This window comes from Malurus melanocephalus, unplaced genomic scaffold (assembly GCF_030028575.1).
Source record: "Malurus melanocephalus ecotype Western Australia unplaced genomic scaffold, MMel_1.1 scaffold_16, whole genome shotgun sequence".
Taxonomy (NCBI): domain Eukaryota; kingdom Metazoa; phylum Chordata; class Aves; order Passeriformes; family Maluridae; genus Malurus; species Malurus melanocephalus.
The window spans coordinates 1,280,606-1,297,961 of NW_026623248.1; the positions used below are offsets into that span (position 1 = coordinate 1,280,606).

The 17,356-nt window shown below is 39.0% G+C and overlaps 1 protein-coding gene across 1 annotated transcript in view; it reads right to left on the reverse strand.

Annotated features, from left to right (window-relative positions):
* The window catches only part of VWF (von Willebrand factor), a 117,810-nt gene that overhangs the window by 34,080 nt on the left and 66,374 nt on the right, over window positions 1-17,356 (reverse strand). Inside the window, exons 30-34 of the mRNA XM_057385611.1 lie at window positions 16,500-16,643; window positions 9,218-9,361; window positions 7,876-8,040; window positions 5,562-5,605; window positions 1,077-1,254 (exon numbers count right to left, since the gene is read on the reverse strand). Coding sequence (XP_057241594.1) covers window positions 1,077-1,254; window positions 5,562-5,605; window positions 7,876-8,040; window positions 9,218-9,361; window positions 16,500-16,643 — 675 coding nt within the window. The remainder of the gene's footprint in view (window positions 1-1,076; window positions 1,255-5,561; window positions 5,606-7,875; window positions 8,041-9,217; window positions 9,362-16,499; window positions 16,644-17,356) is intronic.

The window sequence follows — 17,356 nt, forward strand, 5'->3', positions numbered from 1 at the left end:
AAAGGGTGCTGAATTATAGCTAAAAGGTGCACCACAAAAAAAAAAAAAAAAAAAAAAAAAACTATTCAGGTATTGTGGCTCATTAAATTTATAAAGAGATTCTTAGCTGATCTTAAACAACTCACGTGAACTATATGGCTTTCATGATAATCAGTTAATGGTAAGAATGTTTATTTTAATTTCATCATTTCAGAAGGATTTTTATGAAGGTATGTCTTGCATGCCAAAAGTAAAGTCCTCATGTTGCTATCTATGTACTTAGGATCAAGAAATTTAATCAAGATGCACTTCTTATGGGTAGGAATCACTAAGACTATATTTTAAACATTATAAAACACTTATGACTATCCAACTAAAGTATTTCTACCTCTTTGAAATGCTTGTAGTAAACCAGAAGTGTTAGATTTGGGTTCTGATCCATGTTTAAAAAGTAAGCATATGACTTTAGATTTAAGCCCACTTATTGTTTAATAAATGGATCTCCAGCCCCAGGGCWGCATCCCTCTAATCCTGTAAATGTGAGTAGATGCACTTAATTCCTKCTCCTGTCATCCCAGCCAAGGCACCAATCACACAGTGTGCAGCCTTTCTCCTCAGATACTCAGTGTGAGGTTATCTGAAGGCAGGGAGGATTTTTTGGTTTTGTTTTATACTACACCTGCTCATTTGAGGGCAGGCCCAACCCTCAAACACCAAGATGGACAAAGAATACATTGCTTGCTTACAGCACACCAAGATAAATTCTTGGTTTCTTCTATACATCCTCCTTCCCAGYTCACACAGCTTTGAAAATTGAATGCAAGACACACTGATAAAAAACACTGCAGCTCTTCTAATGGAAAAAAATAAGCTCAGAGCAGCGCTGAACTTGCAAATAGCATTAGGCATTCCAGCATGAGTGAGGCTCTCATGCTCCTAATTATTGTTTAATTGCTGTACAACAATTAAACAGTAATTCCTTCCACYCTGGTTGCTTTTGACATGTTCAGTGACTGAGCAGCTCCACTCATCATTACATTTGTGGTCAAACATTTTGGGTGACAGGCAAGGAGAGGCACACAGGGACAGATACTCACATGGGCACATCCATCGGCAGCCACAAGTTTCCTCCACCTTGACAGCAGGAAGGTTGGTGTGACACACAGGCCGTGGCATCCTCTCACAGTTAATGTGGTGGCTCTCYAGAACTGTGTAATCTCCTGGGAAGCATGTCACAGTGTGGCACTGGTCTGGTAAGGTCCATTTATCACCAGGCTAGGGAGGGAGACATGGATGTGCAACAATTGAAACCAAAAATGCAAAGCTTGGCTGGTGTCATGGAACTACAGCCAACAAGTGAAATGACCCTGACAGCAGGGCYACWYWCATTAGCCTTGGAAAAATAAATAAYAGAATGCAGTGTATTAAGGATTTGATGAGGATGAGAAAGTTTAAATTAGTAATACTATAAAGCAGGCTGAAATTCCAAGCTAAAGATAATAGGAAATATTTTGTTCCAACCACCTATACTTAGCTTAGCCATCCTACAAACGTGCATGGAGAACAGTCAATAAAGAATTGCCCAAAGCTTTGCTTTGAATTTCAAATCCTTTCATTTTCATAAAACACAGATGGTCAGAGCACAGCAAGAATTAATATTTGTTCTAAACTAGAAAAGCATGGAATATTGTAGTTATTTTTTCAACAGCTCTGAAACTTTAAAACAGCTCCTCCCTTCCCAAAGGAAGGTTGTTCCTTTACCAGACCAGTGCTATTAGACATACACAGGGGATTTGTAGAGCTAAAGAATTCCATGTAAAATAGATTACCATTTTCTAAGGTCTGACTTTTAAGGCACCAGGATTATGTACTAATAAATGACAGAGAAATAGATGTGATCGCAGTCTGGAGTGTCTTAAGATTCCTATCTGCGAAGAACTGAGCTCTCTGGCCCCAATTCTGCCAAGCTCTAAAGTCCATAAGTAAGCTGAATGAATTCTAAAGAAGGGTTCATCCCTGAGGTCAGTATTCCCAGGAATATCCCCCAAYGTGGGAAGCAGCACTTCCCAGAGCTCCCCCTGCACAGGTGAGTCCAGAGACACCAGCAAAAGTGAGATGGTGGTTCCGTGAACTGGGCAGCATTTCTTGATATTCACAAGCAGAAACATGGGGAAGAAATGAGAATTTATATTGGGCATGACCATCTCCCATCCTGTCCTTCTCAGCTTAACCACCATTTCCATAAAAGAGAAGAACAAAGGGTTAAATTACCTAGGGTAACAGCATCATTCACAGATCATTCTTGTCATTATGGTGCAAAACAAGAACAGTGGAATGGAAGTATCTTTCTGTATCTYGGAGCTATGGGATACCATCAAATCTAAACAAGAGCTGTCAGATTTGCAGCCATAAAAAAATTACATGTTAACTACAAATTAATTTTCTGGATTGGTTTGTATGTTTCAGGACTTTGAGAAGGCAWCTGGAAGCTGCTTAATGCTTTTTCAGGCTTATAAGTCTAGAGGAAGCTGTGAAAAAGTAAGAAAAGAAGCTTTAAGGACAGCAAAAGTATTTACGTAGAAAGAAATAGAATGTTTTTTAATTATAGTTGTCTCTCCTACAACTCACTGCACTTGGAGCACCTGGAAGGGCACATATACAGCTGTGCAAGTCTGGTTTCATACATATTTAACTGGTTTTRTTTCACTCTTTAACAGGATATTTATTGTAACACATCTAAGAGCTGGACAAGAAAAGCAAAGCACGACACATTAAAACAAACAAACAAAAACACAGTTGAAGGATAAAAAAAATAATCCTGATGCAGAGAAAAACACAAAGATTCTGAAGACAAAGAAAGCCTAAATCCCAGTTGATATGAAATTGTAGGAGCAAAAGCAGGACAGAAAGGAAAGCAAAATTAAGGTTTCTAAGCTGTGAAGGTTAAGTCTGCCAGGACACTGCAGGAAGCCTCAGACTTCCTCTCTGAGGGAGCTCTGAACCTACAGACCTGGATGTGCAAACTCTGTCTTGCTGTGCATCTGCAGGAGAGAGACCCTCACACCTCAGCAGCTTCCTTGGCTGCTATCTTTTAGTTTGGATTAGGTTATTTGTTTGTTCTTTAAACCAAAATTTGAACAATCCTAGAAAAGTCATAATACAGTAGGTAATACCTTAGGAATGGAGGGGTTGCCACTTTAAATAGCCTAGAAATTCAGATTACTCTACAGATCACATCATGATTATTTCACTACTATAAGACAGAAGTCTACATTTCTATTATCACCTTTATGCCTGCTTATAAACTTCAAAACAAGATTAACAGTGAAAATTAACTGCATTTAAAAATCCCTTAATTTATCATAATTGTTCTGATATTCTCTCAGCTGGCAAATTAAAACATGAAACCCGTGGTTCTTTACACAACCTGTGTTTGGCACTTCTGCAATTCCTTGCTGCATGATCTGATGTGTTCTGAAAACTTCTGAGGATTCAAAGAATGGCTGAACAAATAAATGGAGGAGAAAACTATCAAGCACTATCAAATACAAAAAGGTGTCACTTGAAGCTCAGGGTGTCCCTGAATAACCAGTTGTTCAAGGCTAGGACAGTTCAGGGAATTTCTATATATATTTATTGACATTGCTTCCCTGCCTCCTATTTTTGGCAGCACAATACAGGGGGTTGGATGGATTTTTGGCATGATCCAGCACACTTGATCTGCTGTCCTTCTGCTATTAACAACCACCTTAACCATGAATATTTCTTCTACAGTCACTTCCAGGTAGAGAAAAAAAAAAAAAAAAAAAAAAAAAAAAAAAAAACAAAAAAACAAAAAAAAAAAAAAAAAAAAAACCAAAAAAACCCAAGAAAAAAGTAACAAATCACATTATTTCTGATACTGATAGGATTTAGGCTGAGACTTTTGATCCTGAGAAGTCAGATTTCCTAGCAAATTGCAAGAGATCAGCTCCCACAATCTCCAGGTACATGACAGTCATCCTGCTTGGGGAGCTGAGCCTCCTGCAGTAATTCTCTGAGTAACGCCTGAAATATTGAGAAGCTGATATAAAAGCCTGTGTTTTCTGAATTAGGGAAGGAAGAGCCTTGATTCCTCCTCCCTGTGGATTTGTGGACTGTACTGGAAGACAGGAACAGAACAGTGGCACCTCAGARCCAGTGAAGGCAGGAACTTCTGCAGTGTCCTGTGGGCTCCAAGGGATGTTCCAGAAGGCAGTGGCCTCACAGTGTCTTCTAACACCTATTTTTCTGGCTGACAGAAGAGGCAACTCAAAATCCCCCTAAAGACTGCCATATGAAAAAGTGTGGTTAATTTTTATATGGACTGGAGCCCAGCCTGCTTCCTTGTAAAAGCATTTTAGCCAGAACAGAAATAGTGCTTTAAATTTATCACCCCAAAAAATGAAACCTGACATGTCTGAAATTCAAGTTTAGCCTTCCCAGCACTTATCTAMACACACCTGTGTCTGCTTCTAGGAGCCCACAGGCCTGGACACATGCAGTTCAAACTGCAGACAAGAATCTGATCCTTTTTTTTTGTTTGTTTTAATAAAGAACTTCTTTTCAAGTCCAGTTTTTTCTTGCTGGGTTTTTTCCTTAATTAAGCTGCCACCCTCAAAGCCATCAGTTTATACAGAGTGTCTGCTTTAGCTAAAGCCTTTCTGTGTTCTGACCAGCTGATTGAGGTCAACCATGTAAAGCAGCTTCGATATATTTCCTGTATTTAGACAATCCATACTTATTTATTAGCCACATCCTACCTTACAGTCATGTCTTCACAAGGGAAAAATCAAAAGAATATTTTTTATGTACTTTAATTTGTAACGTATCTTGTAAATTCAAGATAAATCCTAGAGTACAACTCATAACTGACCCCTGCTAGAAAACATGGCACAAGCTTATGCYAATATTTTTAAATGCATGAAGTAACATATACTCTCAAAAACCATAGCATTTCACCTGAAATGAAGAATCTGAACCATTTATAGTATCTAGAACATCACTTCCTTACAGTGGGATCACTTCTGAGAGATCGGACAAGTTTACTAACATTTCTGAGTATTTTCTCTGGATTAATAAGAACTTTYGCACAAATGCACACCAAGAAATTTAATTCCATTCCTAAGGAGGTGATTTCCCCTAGAGACATAACTATCACACAATAATTACCTTCCTGTAAGATGGTCATAGAAAAAAGGTATTTATAATTTCAGCAGAAGGACAGGGGCTGGACAATGATGCTGCCCCTACACATGCACCTTTATTTTGGCCACATGTAGCAGTCCCAGAAGTCCTCTCATCAGAAGATGGAAATGCATTTTTTGTTGTCAGGGAAGACAGACATGGTCACAAGTTTTGGTTCTGCACTGAATTCAATAATATTCAACACTCTGCAAGATGAGGTGTTGTTAGAGGAAGCCTACTCTGTGTGCAAAGTTATCCCACTGTTGTTYAAGAGCCAACATTTTCCTTCTCCAAAATCATTCTTAATGTTATCCCACTGAAGATGCACAAACTTTGCAACTTGAAAGCCAGATGGCCAACCCGGGCAACGCACTTACTTTTCTTTTGTTTCCATCCTCATCTATGCATTCTCTGACGGGRTCTGAAAAAGATACAGACATCTTTTAGTCATTTCAGTGCCTTACCCAGCCTTTTAAGTGGTGGTCACCAAAACACACATTGCTTCCATAAAAATTTGATTTAAGCTGTGAGAAGTTTGGGGTTTTTTTGTGCTRGAGTATGTGAATCCCTACCTGAAGACTGCATTTTTCCAAAGTGTACAATAATAAGCCACAAAAGGCATAAACTTTGTTGCAGCTGCCATCATCTGATTTCTGCAATGACAATGGTCCCAAAATACTCTGTGAGSAACTATTGAGCTGTAATTCTACAGCACTCCTTGAACAGAGACAGCTCTGCCCAGATAGTACTTAAAGGATGAACATGGCTTTGGTTCTGAGGCAGAGTCCAGCCTGACCTCAGAATCTTGTGATCAGCTGAGAATATTCCTGGAAAACGGCAGATAAGGAGAATTTGCACACCYACACACACATTTATAAAATGCAAAAAGATCAATACAGCATAACTACTCAAAGAGCTGCAATAAGAACACTTAAATTCAGTTTCCTTAYACTCAGGCATTACTGTGATGAGCTTTTTTTTCATGTAATCAGTTAAATGGTCAGAGGATACCCATTGAATTGCAGTTTCTGTGTTTATGTGCTCTCACTACAYGCCTAGAGATATATGGGAAGCAATTTCCTGTATGTACTATGGCATGACAAAGTCTCCAGGAAAACAAAACATTGACTAGCAAACTCTTTGTAGAATACTAGATTATGCTATCCTATATACACTCTCTGCTCTGTCTTTTCCAGGATGAGTAATGTATTTCAAAATCATTTAGGAACTCTTTTAAACCTTTTTTAATGGTATTATTTTTGGTACACTTCCATACAAAAGGCAAGACTCCCTCTGCACCAGAAATCCAACTGTGTGAGTCTAGMGGGGAAAATTATACTTTACAGATTGTATGACATTTATATCAAACAAAACAAACAGGAAAAAAATCTAAACAAAAAATAAATCCCCACAGGAAAAAAAAAATGGTTTTTCACCCCATAGCAAAATCTTTATTAGCAAAAGGGAGCGCTAAATTTCTCAGATTTAGGTGTTGAAGATAAAAAAAAAAGCCTATAGTTCAAGGCTTTTTGAGCTAATGGAAAAGCTTTCATAAGAAATACAAAGCTTTCACCTCTAGTACTGATAGGCTGTAGCACAGATTGCAATAAGAAAATAGTTACTGGTTCCAAATTCCTGCTCCCCATCCTATATTTTGGATCAAAGTAATTTACAGCAAGAAAAAATCACATATTTTACGTGTGAAGAGAGGAAATGCATCTTTAAAAGCTTATTTTAGAAGAAAGGAAAGAAAATGGCAGCTGTTTAAATCTAGAAAATGGCAGCTGTTTGATGCTCTGGAGAATTTTAAAATGCCAGAAGTGATCCCAGTGGAGGCTGATCGGATATCTCCAAGCTGGGCTGTGAACGCTCTGCAACTTCCTCATTCTCAGAGGTCCTTGGCTCTGCAAAAAAGTCCACTTATTGCAGTGGAGATGTAACTAAGCCCTCGTAATGCTGGCAAAAACCTGTGCAATGACTAACACCGTGAGGCAGTGGCTTGTGGTGAGAATGTGGGGATGTTATTGTAACAGGAATAACAGCAGCAAGATGAGGGATAAATATCTACATCCACACAGACCAAGGAGGCAAAAGAAGTCAAATCCTGGTCAGTGCTGAAGCAAGCTTCCTCAGAGGAGGAGTGTTGTCATCTACAAATAAATGAATGCTTGTTTAAAACTTTTTACACTTTTCACCCCATATTTGTTTTCCTGGGAAAGTTATTTCTTTAYTAYTTTTCTTTTTTTCCTTCCATTTTGGCTGAATTCTTTTGTATACAGACACACAGCAGTGTCTGAAAAACACTGATCTTAGAATCTTTACTCACAAGATTTCTGAAACATATTCCACTCATTCATGACAGCTTCAGCTTCCCTGGTATCCTTCAGTAACTGACCAATCCTGATTATTGATTATTAAGAWTTTTATCAAGATGMTAAGTTGAAAGYTCAGGTCTRGGTAGYTCTGAAAACCTTGCTGGAATTGGGCTCATTGGAATAGCAGCTGGATCCATTGAAATGGCTCAGATTTAGTTTCACACCTGAGTGATACTGGTGGTTTAGGTCAGCATTTGTGATAGTTGTCAGTGAAACACTAACAAAAGAACAACTGATTGCCTTCTGAAATCAAGAAAAGTCATTTTGATTTTTTTTTATTTCGCTCCAGACACGAGGCTACAACTGCTGGACTTACCCATGCACACTTTTTTGATAAATTCACTGTTCAATGTGATCATAGTGGATAAATCTTCAAAATTCTGGAGCTTCATAATTCTGTTAGCAGCAGATGGCCCAGCTAAAGTCCTTAGTTGCCCTTCATCATATCTGTTCCCAACACCAATTGGAAACAGGGATACCCCTAGGAAAAGAGGAGAAAGTACTCAAAATAGGCAAGGCACAGGAGAAGATCATTGCTCATGGATGTGGTGTGTTCTTCCCTGGAATYATTTAAAGGATGTGGCACTTGGGATCATGGTTTGAACAAAGCATTGCTGGGTCAATGGTGGGACATGACAATCTTAAAGTCTTTTCCAACCTAAAGATTATATCTTTTTTTTATTTTTTTTTTTCATTTGCTTCTTAAAAATATAAATAAATAACTGGGAAAAGTTTTTCTCCAACACTTAATTTTCATGTGTTACCTGTATCATTCCCCCACACTGGCTAAAGGCAACTAAGGGCTGAAATGGTGCTGCTCTAACCACTGTATTAGTTAAGATGAGCTCTATTAGTCCCAAGCATAATAAGATCATTCATGGGCAACAAAACACAGCTGCACACTTAATGACATCTTCACTCTTTTTAAATGGGAAAAAAAACTCAATATGCTGTTTTCTTTCTTCAGTTACACAGCAATTGGATTATTTTCAAACCATTTAATTAAAAATAACAATTGATAGTTGTTATAAAGTCCATGCCTTATTCAATAGCTCCCAAAGCAACTTTCAAAGGAAGTCAAAGTTCCTCAGCTGAACACCTGAGGAAGTTGAGGTACAGAAAGAACAGCCAAAAAACTGGAAAAATTATCATGCAACATATTTTGACAGCAAAAGTATAGTCCTGTAGAGGTCAGTGCAGACTCTGATCAAAACCACTAATTATTATTATTATTATTATTACCTTGATGATTATTATTATTATTATTATTGTTGTTTATCATCATTATTATTATTATTGGAGGGAACCTTTCAGGTTTCACTGTACTGCAGCAGCACTGAATTTATGACATTAGATCTGTTATCCCTGTTATCCCTGTTATCCCTGTCTACCCACAGGATCCTGGAAAATTAAACGCTACTGTGACCCCTGTGGAAGCTGTTCAGCCTTAATTGCAGATTTGTCCTGAATTTCCCAGTAACTCCAAGGCATCTTCAAGGGGTCCCTTTTGTTCAGGTCTGTTCCTTAGCATATTATGAACAGTAGCTCCAGAATTTACATGAACATACCAGTGTCTGAATTTTCCACCTTTGGTTCTAGTTCATTACTTAAAAAGCAACAACTATTCTTAAAAATAGTGATAGTGAAAYGAGGTTTACTGTTCATTCTTGCAGAAAGTGCAGCAGCCTCCACAGCATCTTGTGAGCTCCCTGACACGACAACRATCGCGACCTTTGATGCGCTGGGTCTGCCCCCGTGGGACTCTGACATCGCATTCTGGACCACAAAATCAATGGCATTTCCTAGGAAGAAATGCAGAGAGAAATGAGAGATATAATAGAAAACTCATAGCAGGCTATAAAACTAAATCTAATGTTGCTTTAGTGTGCTAGGTCAGTAGGTATATTGAAAAATATTTTTCCTAAAAGGGCTTTTAATGTCTGATTTCTTGCAGCTATGTGAAAGATCTCAGCTATCAAAAACTTCCAGTATTATTTAGACATCCCAAGACAGGAGGGCCATCCTTAGCTCTATCCCCAGACCATCCCAATCTCTGCAGTGATAGGAACTTTACTACCTTTCCTTAGCCACGATAGCAAAGTTACACTCCTCACTTCAGTATTTATCTTTTCCAGAAGTGTTGCCATCGCTAAAGGGTAGAAGATATTTAGTGCCGATTATATCCCTGCTTCCCAACTGTTGAGCAGCACTGACATCCAGTGGCGAGCTGATCCACAACTCGACATCACCCGGAGCTGTTCACATAAACTGCTCCCGCTCCTAAAGGAGATCCAGTGCCTCCCTAATTTCATCAGCTTTCCCTACAGATGTGAAAAACCTATCTTGCCTCCACACAGCCAGCAACCTCTCCGAAATTTAAACTCCACATACTCCATAATATAACTGGGTGGTSTATATTAGAACAAAAMCAAAACCAAATAAACTGACCAAACCCAAAAAAAACTTGTAAAGAAATTCTACCTGAGCTACCAAATCACAAACTGGCTTAAATGAGAAGCTGCTGCCCCTTCATTTAACATCTGAGAAGACTCAGGCAAATTTTTGTTGATAATCATGACTTCAGCAAGAGAGTACTTTGTTAGTACTTGCATTTAGACATGTATTTGCACAAATATTTACACTGTGAATCATGATATGCAGCTTTCTTAAAAGCTCCTTTGGGCTTGGAAGTTATCAGGTCAGGAAGTAAAAATAAAACTGGGTGACTGATGTGACATTCAGGGCAAACACTGACTGGTGAATAATAAACATTTGAAAGAGTATTTCCTCTGAATAATCTGCAATAACTGTGGAGCAAAAATAGGTTGGCCTGAGGAATTGACTGTACAACTTACAATAACAAATGCATTTCCAAAACCCTGGAAGTCAGACTGCAGATAATTCACCAGTACACCTCGCACACCTCAACACTTTGTACTTTATGTCTTCTTGCAGCACATCACCCACACCTTTTCAGTGATAGAAGCAGGAACCCTTTTCCCAAGCTGCTGCAAACATGGAAACCTTTAGGGATATTACTCAGCACATTGACTATTGATAAGGCTTGGAGAGCTGGCATTACTCAGCTTGGAAAAGGCTCCAGGKAGACCTCACTGCAGYCTTACAGCACTTAKAGAGAGATTATAAAAAAGAGGGAGAGCAACTTTTTACAGCTGTAGGTAGTGATAGAACAAGTGGAACAGTTTAAACTAAAAAAGGAGAAATTCAGATTTGATGTGACAAAGAAATTTTTTACTCAGAGGGTCCTGAGATGAACAGGTTGCCCAGAGAAGCTGTGGCTGCCCCTGGCAGTGTCCCAGGCCAGGTTGGATGGGGGCTCTGAGCAACCTGGGATAGTGGAAGGTATCCCTGCCCATGGCAGGGGGTTGGAACAAGATGAGCTTTAAGGTCCTTTCCAACCCAAACCATTCTATGATTCTATGATAATATGGCAACAGCAGTTGGATATTCAGTGAAAACCTCAAAATTTTGAATGTTTTTCTTCTTGCAACAAAACACTTTAAAACACTATTATTAGCTGGGTGACGGTGATTCCACTTCACAAGCTACTATTCCTGACCACAAAAAGTAACTAAGTTCAGGTATTAACTCCTACACAGTTGTCGCACAATCCTTCCTACAAATGTTTTMGTGTCTGTCTAGGTAAATGTTAGATACAGAATGGTACACTAGCTATWAATAACTAAGGATAAAATAAAATACAGCAAATTAATCTGACTATACTCCAAATCCCTGCAATTGCTCCAGGATGGTCACTGTGCCAGAAGATGGACTMATTTCCCCTTGGTCCTACAATTACCAAAAAAAGTATTTCAGTTTTCAACTTTCAACTGGAAGAGTTAAAATTTGAGGTTAAATTTTTGCACAGTAAGAATCACAATTATTTTTCATTTATTTGTRAAAAATACTTGAAATTTCTCTATTTGTCTCTTTTCTTTAATGAGTCTTTGACTTTTGTGTGGTTGGTGTGGTACAGCAGCCACTCGGATACATTTTTCTTCTTCTCACATTAATTCTGAAAATGTTCAAAAATTCCATTAATATTTGGAAACTTTAAAAAATCCATTATTTTTATAATTTCTCATAAAGAAATCAAGTACTGTTGTAATAGAACCAGTGATTATTTTAAAGACCCCAAAAGCAGTTACTCAGTTTAATGCATGGAAAATTTGGTTTAGTGTAGTAAAAACTCTTTGGATTTCTCCCTKTATTTTGAAGCCAGGTCTAGAGAAAAGAGCCAGGTGTCTGAAGATGTGATCAAATGAACACCTTTGTCTTGCAAGAGGGATTCAGAAAGTCCCCATCCCAAGCTGGAAGCTGTCACTTCTCAGCTCTTTGCCTCTACATCTCACCACAGAGGGAAATACCAAATCTCTCAAAAGCCATAATAAAATCTATTAACTGCTAAAAAACCAAACAACTTGAACATTTTCTTACTGTGAGACTACAACACAACAGAAACCTGACATTTTSATTCCATTAAAAGAAATATAAATGTTTACACTGAATTAAACAACACAGCACAAGGCTACACTAAGATTAGAAAGAATGTTCACAGCATGGAAACACARAGATAATCCCAGAATGGTTTGTGTTGGAAAGGACATTAAGGATCATCCACAATGCCCTGTCACAGGCAGGGGCACCTCCCRCTAGACCAGGTTGTTTTCAGCTATTTTAGCTCTTCCCTCAGCCCACTGAAKGTRGTGAACCCCCAGCAGCTTTCCAGCTCRGACAGCARGGTATGACTGCCACTCACTGGGCATGTCCAGGGAAAAAATGCAAATAAATGCACAGAGAAAACAAAAACCCAATTGAACCATACAGGCTAYTTCAGAAAGGGCAGATCAGTCATCCCAAAGGCTGCCAGCACAGAACAGCACCCTCTCCCCATTTCTTCAGTGTTTATGTTTGGAATAATCATTAAATAATTACTATGAACATTTGATGCTGAACTTCTGACAGCTGGAAAAGGCTTTTTAAGAACTTTTCCCTGGTAGACTTAACACCTGATGGATATTAAAGTTAGGCTTTTATTCTGAAATAACAACTCAGAATGGTTCACATAGAGGTTCCTGTAAGGGTTGGAAATTGCTTAAATGGACATAAACAAGCTTTAAAGACAAAAGACAATCTGTTGAGTAGCGTTGGAGGTGTTTGCTGGGAGTCCACAGGGAATTACACTAGATTATTTATTTACTCTGCCTTATTGAATACTTTCATTAATGATTTGGATGGAAGAGCTAAAATGTGTAAAAAGGCATGTTAATCTGAATCACAAGTATTAGACTGGGAGCAATCATGGGCATCATGGAATTAACTGAATGAGCACAAGGTGCCCTAGAAATACTTGAAATATATCCAAGAAATGAAAAAGAAGATTCACCCCAGAATTAGCCAGTCTGGAACACACAGACATTTAATGTTTTGGTGGATGCCTCAGGGAAAGCAGAAACTTCCCAAGAACTTCCCAATTATTTTCTTTAATTTTGTCTGAAACAAAGAATGAAATATAAAGTCCCCGTGAGGGTCTGTGGAGTTGTGRCAGACAGGGGATTCCAATTAGATGGAGGTTCCTGTTGGGAACTTGGGAATCAGTGCTTTAAATGGCCTCAGTGGTTTCTCTAAAATTTCTGCAACATCTTGACCTAAAAAGTACTACAAGAGATCTTAATCACCCACAAGTCCTGAAGCTGCCTGAGAAAGAAACAAAATAGGAATGGGTCCTCAGAACTTGAAGTGATAYAGAAACAGCCAACACTATCTGGATGGCAGGTATTTCAGATTGTAACTATTTAGCCAAGGACTTGTTCTAACCAGGAACAATTCTCCACGWTAGYAATCACAGAMTCATAAAATCACARAAATATTTTAGATCATCTCATTCCAACTCTCYTGCCATTCCAGGTTGCTCAGGATTCCATAATCCTGAAGCTGGTCTTAATATCTTGATTTAGGGTCTTCACTTGATATTGAATTGGGATTTTTAACTGAAAAGACAAGATTATTTTTATTTTGAAGAAAATTGCTATGGAAAAGTGCTCCCAGAGTGCTTTAAACAATCAGTTCCTARCACACTGATATTTTGGCATTAACACATGTTGATTAATAGAAGGGTTGAACTTCGCATGAGCAGCACAAACCTGCCAGTCCAACACCACTGAATGGAACAGGCCACAAGTCCCCAAAACCTCTCCGCTGTTTTCCTGTCTCTGCAGATCACAAATCCTGCATTTCTCATACCACTGAGGGCTTCTGATGATCACAGGCTCCACCAGGAGCTCATTCAACCTTGTAAGAAATCAACCAGAAAAAACAAGCAAGCAAAAAAACCCTGGAGGGCAGTGAATCAAAACAGCTCAGGGCAGTCAAAACTGACTTAAAAATGAGTTGGCATCACCCATTCAGAAATACTGGGGGGGAAAAAGTGAAAGTCTCTGCCAGTGGATGGGAGCACTCTGATCAGGACAGCTGCTGGTCCTGAGTGATGGGGGACAAGATTTGGGAAATTCAGTATTGAGTGCATCAGATGGGGAGAGATTTGAATGAGGAAAAGCACTGGGGGGAGGGGGGCTTTGCTTCTAAAACCACAGGGGAGTTTTAGAAGAAAGACATTTATACCTTCTTAATCATTCAGCAGGACTGAATACTATTAATCAAATTCATTAATAATAATGGAAATTTGCAGGAAAAGTGTTTAAGATTTTTTTTTTTTGGAGAAGTGTGGAGGAACATTTCTTTCCCTAATGATGTTTTTATACAGCCACGTAGAATGTACTTCCTCCAACTTTTGAGGCTGAGGCAGGAAAACGTAGCCTAAATGAGCGCCTTTTACTAGAGCTATAAGGAAGCAAAATAATGTTTTTACAAAGTGTTAAGCAGTATTTACTGTAGGGATTGCTCAATCTGCTCCCTGTGACTCTCCTAAATACCCACAAATGCTGAATAGAGACATTTATGTGATTCTCAGTTCTCTTGCACAGACCACTTCAGTGTTTAGTTTTCTTCTTTGTTTTTTCCCCCTGTTGTTTCTTATGTGAAGTTGTGCACGATTTCATGATGTCTGAATAGCCCCAGAGCTGCTTCTCAATAGGATACTTGAGCCAAAATCTAACTGATGTTTTTGAATGGCCCCACTGCACAAGCATGGAAAAGCACTGTGGTATAGGCTGCTCTTTCTTGTTCTTTCTATGCTTTCAAATACTTGGTAGATTTTCATTATTTCTCAATACTAAAATAATCTCACTCCTGGAGTTTCCTTATGCCTAAATGACTCAGGAAAGGGAATGCTTTCTACAGTAAGACTTTTGCAGTGATGGCAACAACTACTCTCTGCACACAGAGCTTTTTAGCCCAAAATAGCACCATTTGGATCAACAAAGACTGAATAAAGATTTCACTGACTTGTGCTTCTAYCATAGGGCAGCCAGTGCCAGTAAGAAGARACAGCTCTGGTCTGAYAGCAATGATATTTTTGATAGGTAGATTCAGATCAAGCAAAGGCTAGAAAATATTTCCAAAGCTGCCTAAGAAACTGCAGCATCCAGACTGAGCAATCTACACTTGTCAAGCAGCCTCTGCATTTCCAGAGGCCTGAGCACAGACAGAAAGACCTGCACTTCCCAGGAATGCTGTCTCCTGCACAGCCAGCCRCATTCACACACATCACAAGGGGCAGGACAGCACCACAGTGACTGATTTTCATGACTTCATTTGGGAGGAACTACTTGTACTCTAGTCCACTCTGATTCATTACACCACATCCCCAGCCATGGTCTCTGAGCATTTTCCAATGAGACAGAAACAAATCACTAATGAGGATGTCATGTGGCTGCCTCTCCCATTTCATTTCCCAAAGGCCGTGTTTGCTCTGTTTATCCTGCAGTTCCGTGTGGCTTTCTCTACACATTACATGGAAGGCTTCACAAAACTTATCTATTTGTATGCAACAATTCATCCCACAATGAGCCTAGAGAAGTCTCATCAGCCATCTGGTATTTTTATTTCTCCAGGCTGAGAAAGCAATCAGAGCTAATCCTCCTGCGAACTATGGAAGTCAGGTTTTATTTCTCACTTTTCTGTACAAATAACTCTTTGCAGTCCAAAGACCCCAAAAATCTGTGTATTTCTCAACTCTTATAGGACTCTGATGCTAGGTGACTGCCAGAGTAAATGTGGTTCCAATGCAGAAGAAGCAAAATCTCAGGGTGTCTGGTAAAAGAAGCTGCAGGAGAATCATGTTTTGCTGAACCCCACAACTGATATTTGTGTGTGCACTGTTTTCACAGACCCAGTGGGAAATCTGTGATGTTTTAGCACATGAAAATTGAAGTGGACCTATTTGTCTGGAACAGAAGATGGCATTTCACCAGTAACTCTTCAGCTGAGGTGTTGCCTTAGGCAATGCTTGTTCCCTCTCCAGTCTTGTGCCAGCCCAAGTTCCTGGGGAATTGCATGGCAGCTTGGATGAAGAAACTGAACCAGACAGAATATAATTCCTGTTTTGCTATTTTTCAACCAGAGGGGTTACACCAGCTCAGCACAAACATCTGGCAAGGGCAGCTACTGAAGGCAGCACGAGCAGTTCTGCTCCTAAATGTCCAATCAACTAACTAGCACGGGAAGGTTAATGATCAAAGTCTTCTTAATTAATGTTTTGCTTACTTGAAAGATAATGAATGGAAATCCTGAGCATTACTTCAAGGCTTCTTTCCAAAATACATTAAAGATAAACCATAACTTGTGTAACCCATGAGTACATTTCAAKAGAGAAAATTGAACCTTAACAAGAGGTTGAACCATAACAAGAAATACTACTCCAATGACATAAATTGGTGCTTGGGGCCAGCCTACATTTAACATTTCTTGAGGTTTTGTACCCCTTCTTGTTTAACCATCAACATTTACAAAATTACTCACCCAGTCTGGTAGGACCTTGCTCCCTTTGTTGGATGGAGCGCACCATCTCTACAAGCCTGTCGGTCTCTTGAGGCATGTTCCATGAAATTTCTAGATTATTTTCCCTGGCATACTGGAGAACTGACACGTGAATCGAAGAATTTCCTGAAGCAGAAAACAAACACTTTAAGCAGCGCACGTGAATGTCTTAAAATAAAMCTAAAGAAAACATTGTGGTTGTGATTTACATTAGGTACAACTGGATGGTGGTTTTCCATCAGAGTGTGAAAATTGCATTTTCAATCAAAAGATCAGAACTATTCCCAGGCAAAAAAATATGCAAGAGAAATTCCAAGTTATGCTTCTCTCTGACATCCTGATAATACATTATGTAAGAAGTATGAATAATACTGTTAATATAGAGTTTATACAGATAGTTAAAATTACCAGACTTGCAAAATCGAACCAGGCAATATTTTGTTTATAATGATTGGCTGTACTTCTCTTCAGGGCCTCCTACTGAAGACATTTATGTACAGAGCACAATGAGTTTTTATCAATGCTTTGTAAACTATTTATGAACACCAACAGTAACAGCAGTTACTCCATGGAAAAGGCTTAATGCTGGATCAAAAAAATACAATTATTATTAAAAAAAAAACAAACTATTTATTAAATGCTGCTGGGAAAACACAGGATCCTGTGTAGCACCTGCCATGCAGATGGACTTGGTACATTCCATATAATGTCCTAAACTGCTCCCTGTGCTACATAATCCCTTCATGTATGTGCAGGATACAAGGCATTCTGCCAAGGGGGCTGCATTGATAATGGAAGATAAGGAATGACCTAATCAGAGGTGTAATCCCCATCAGTAC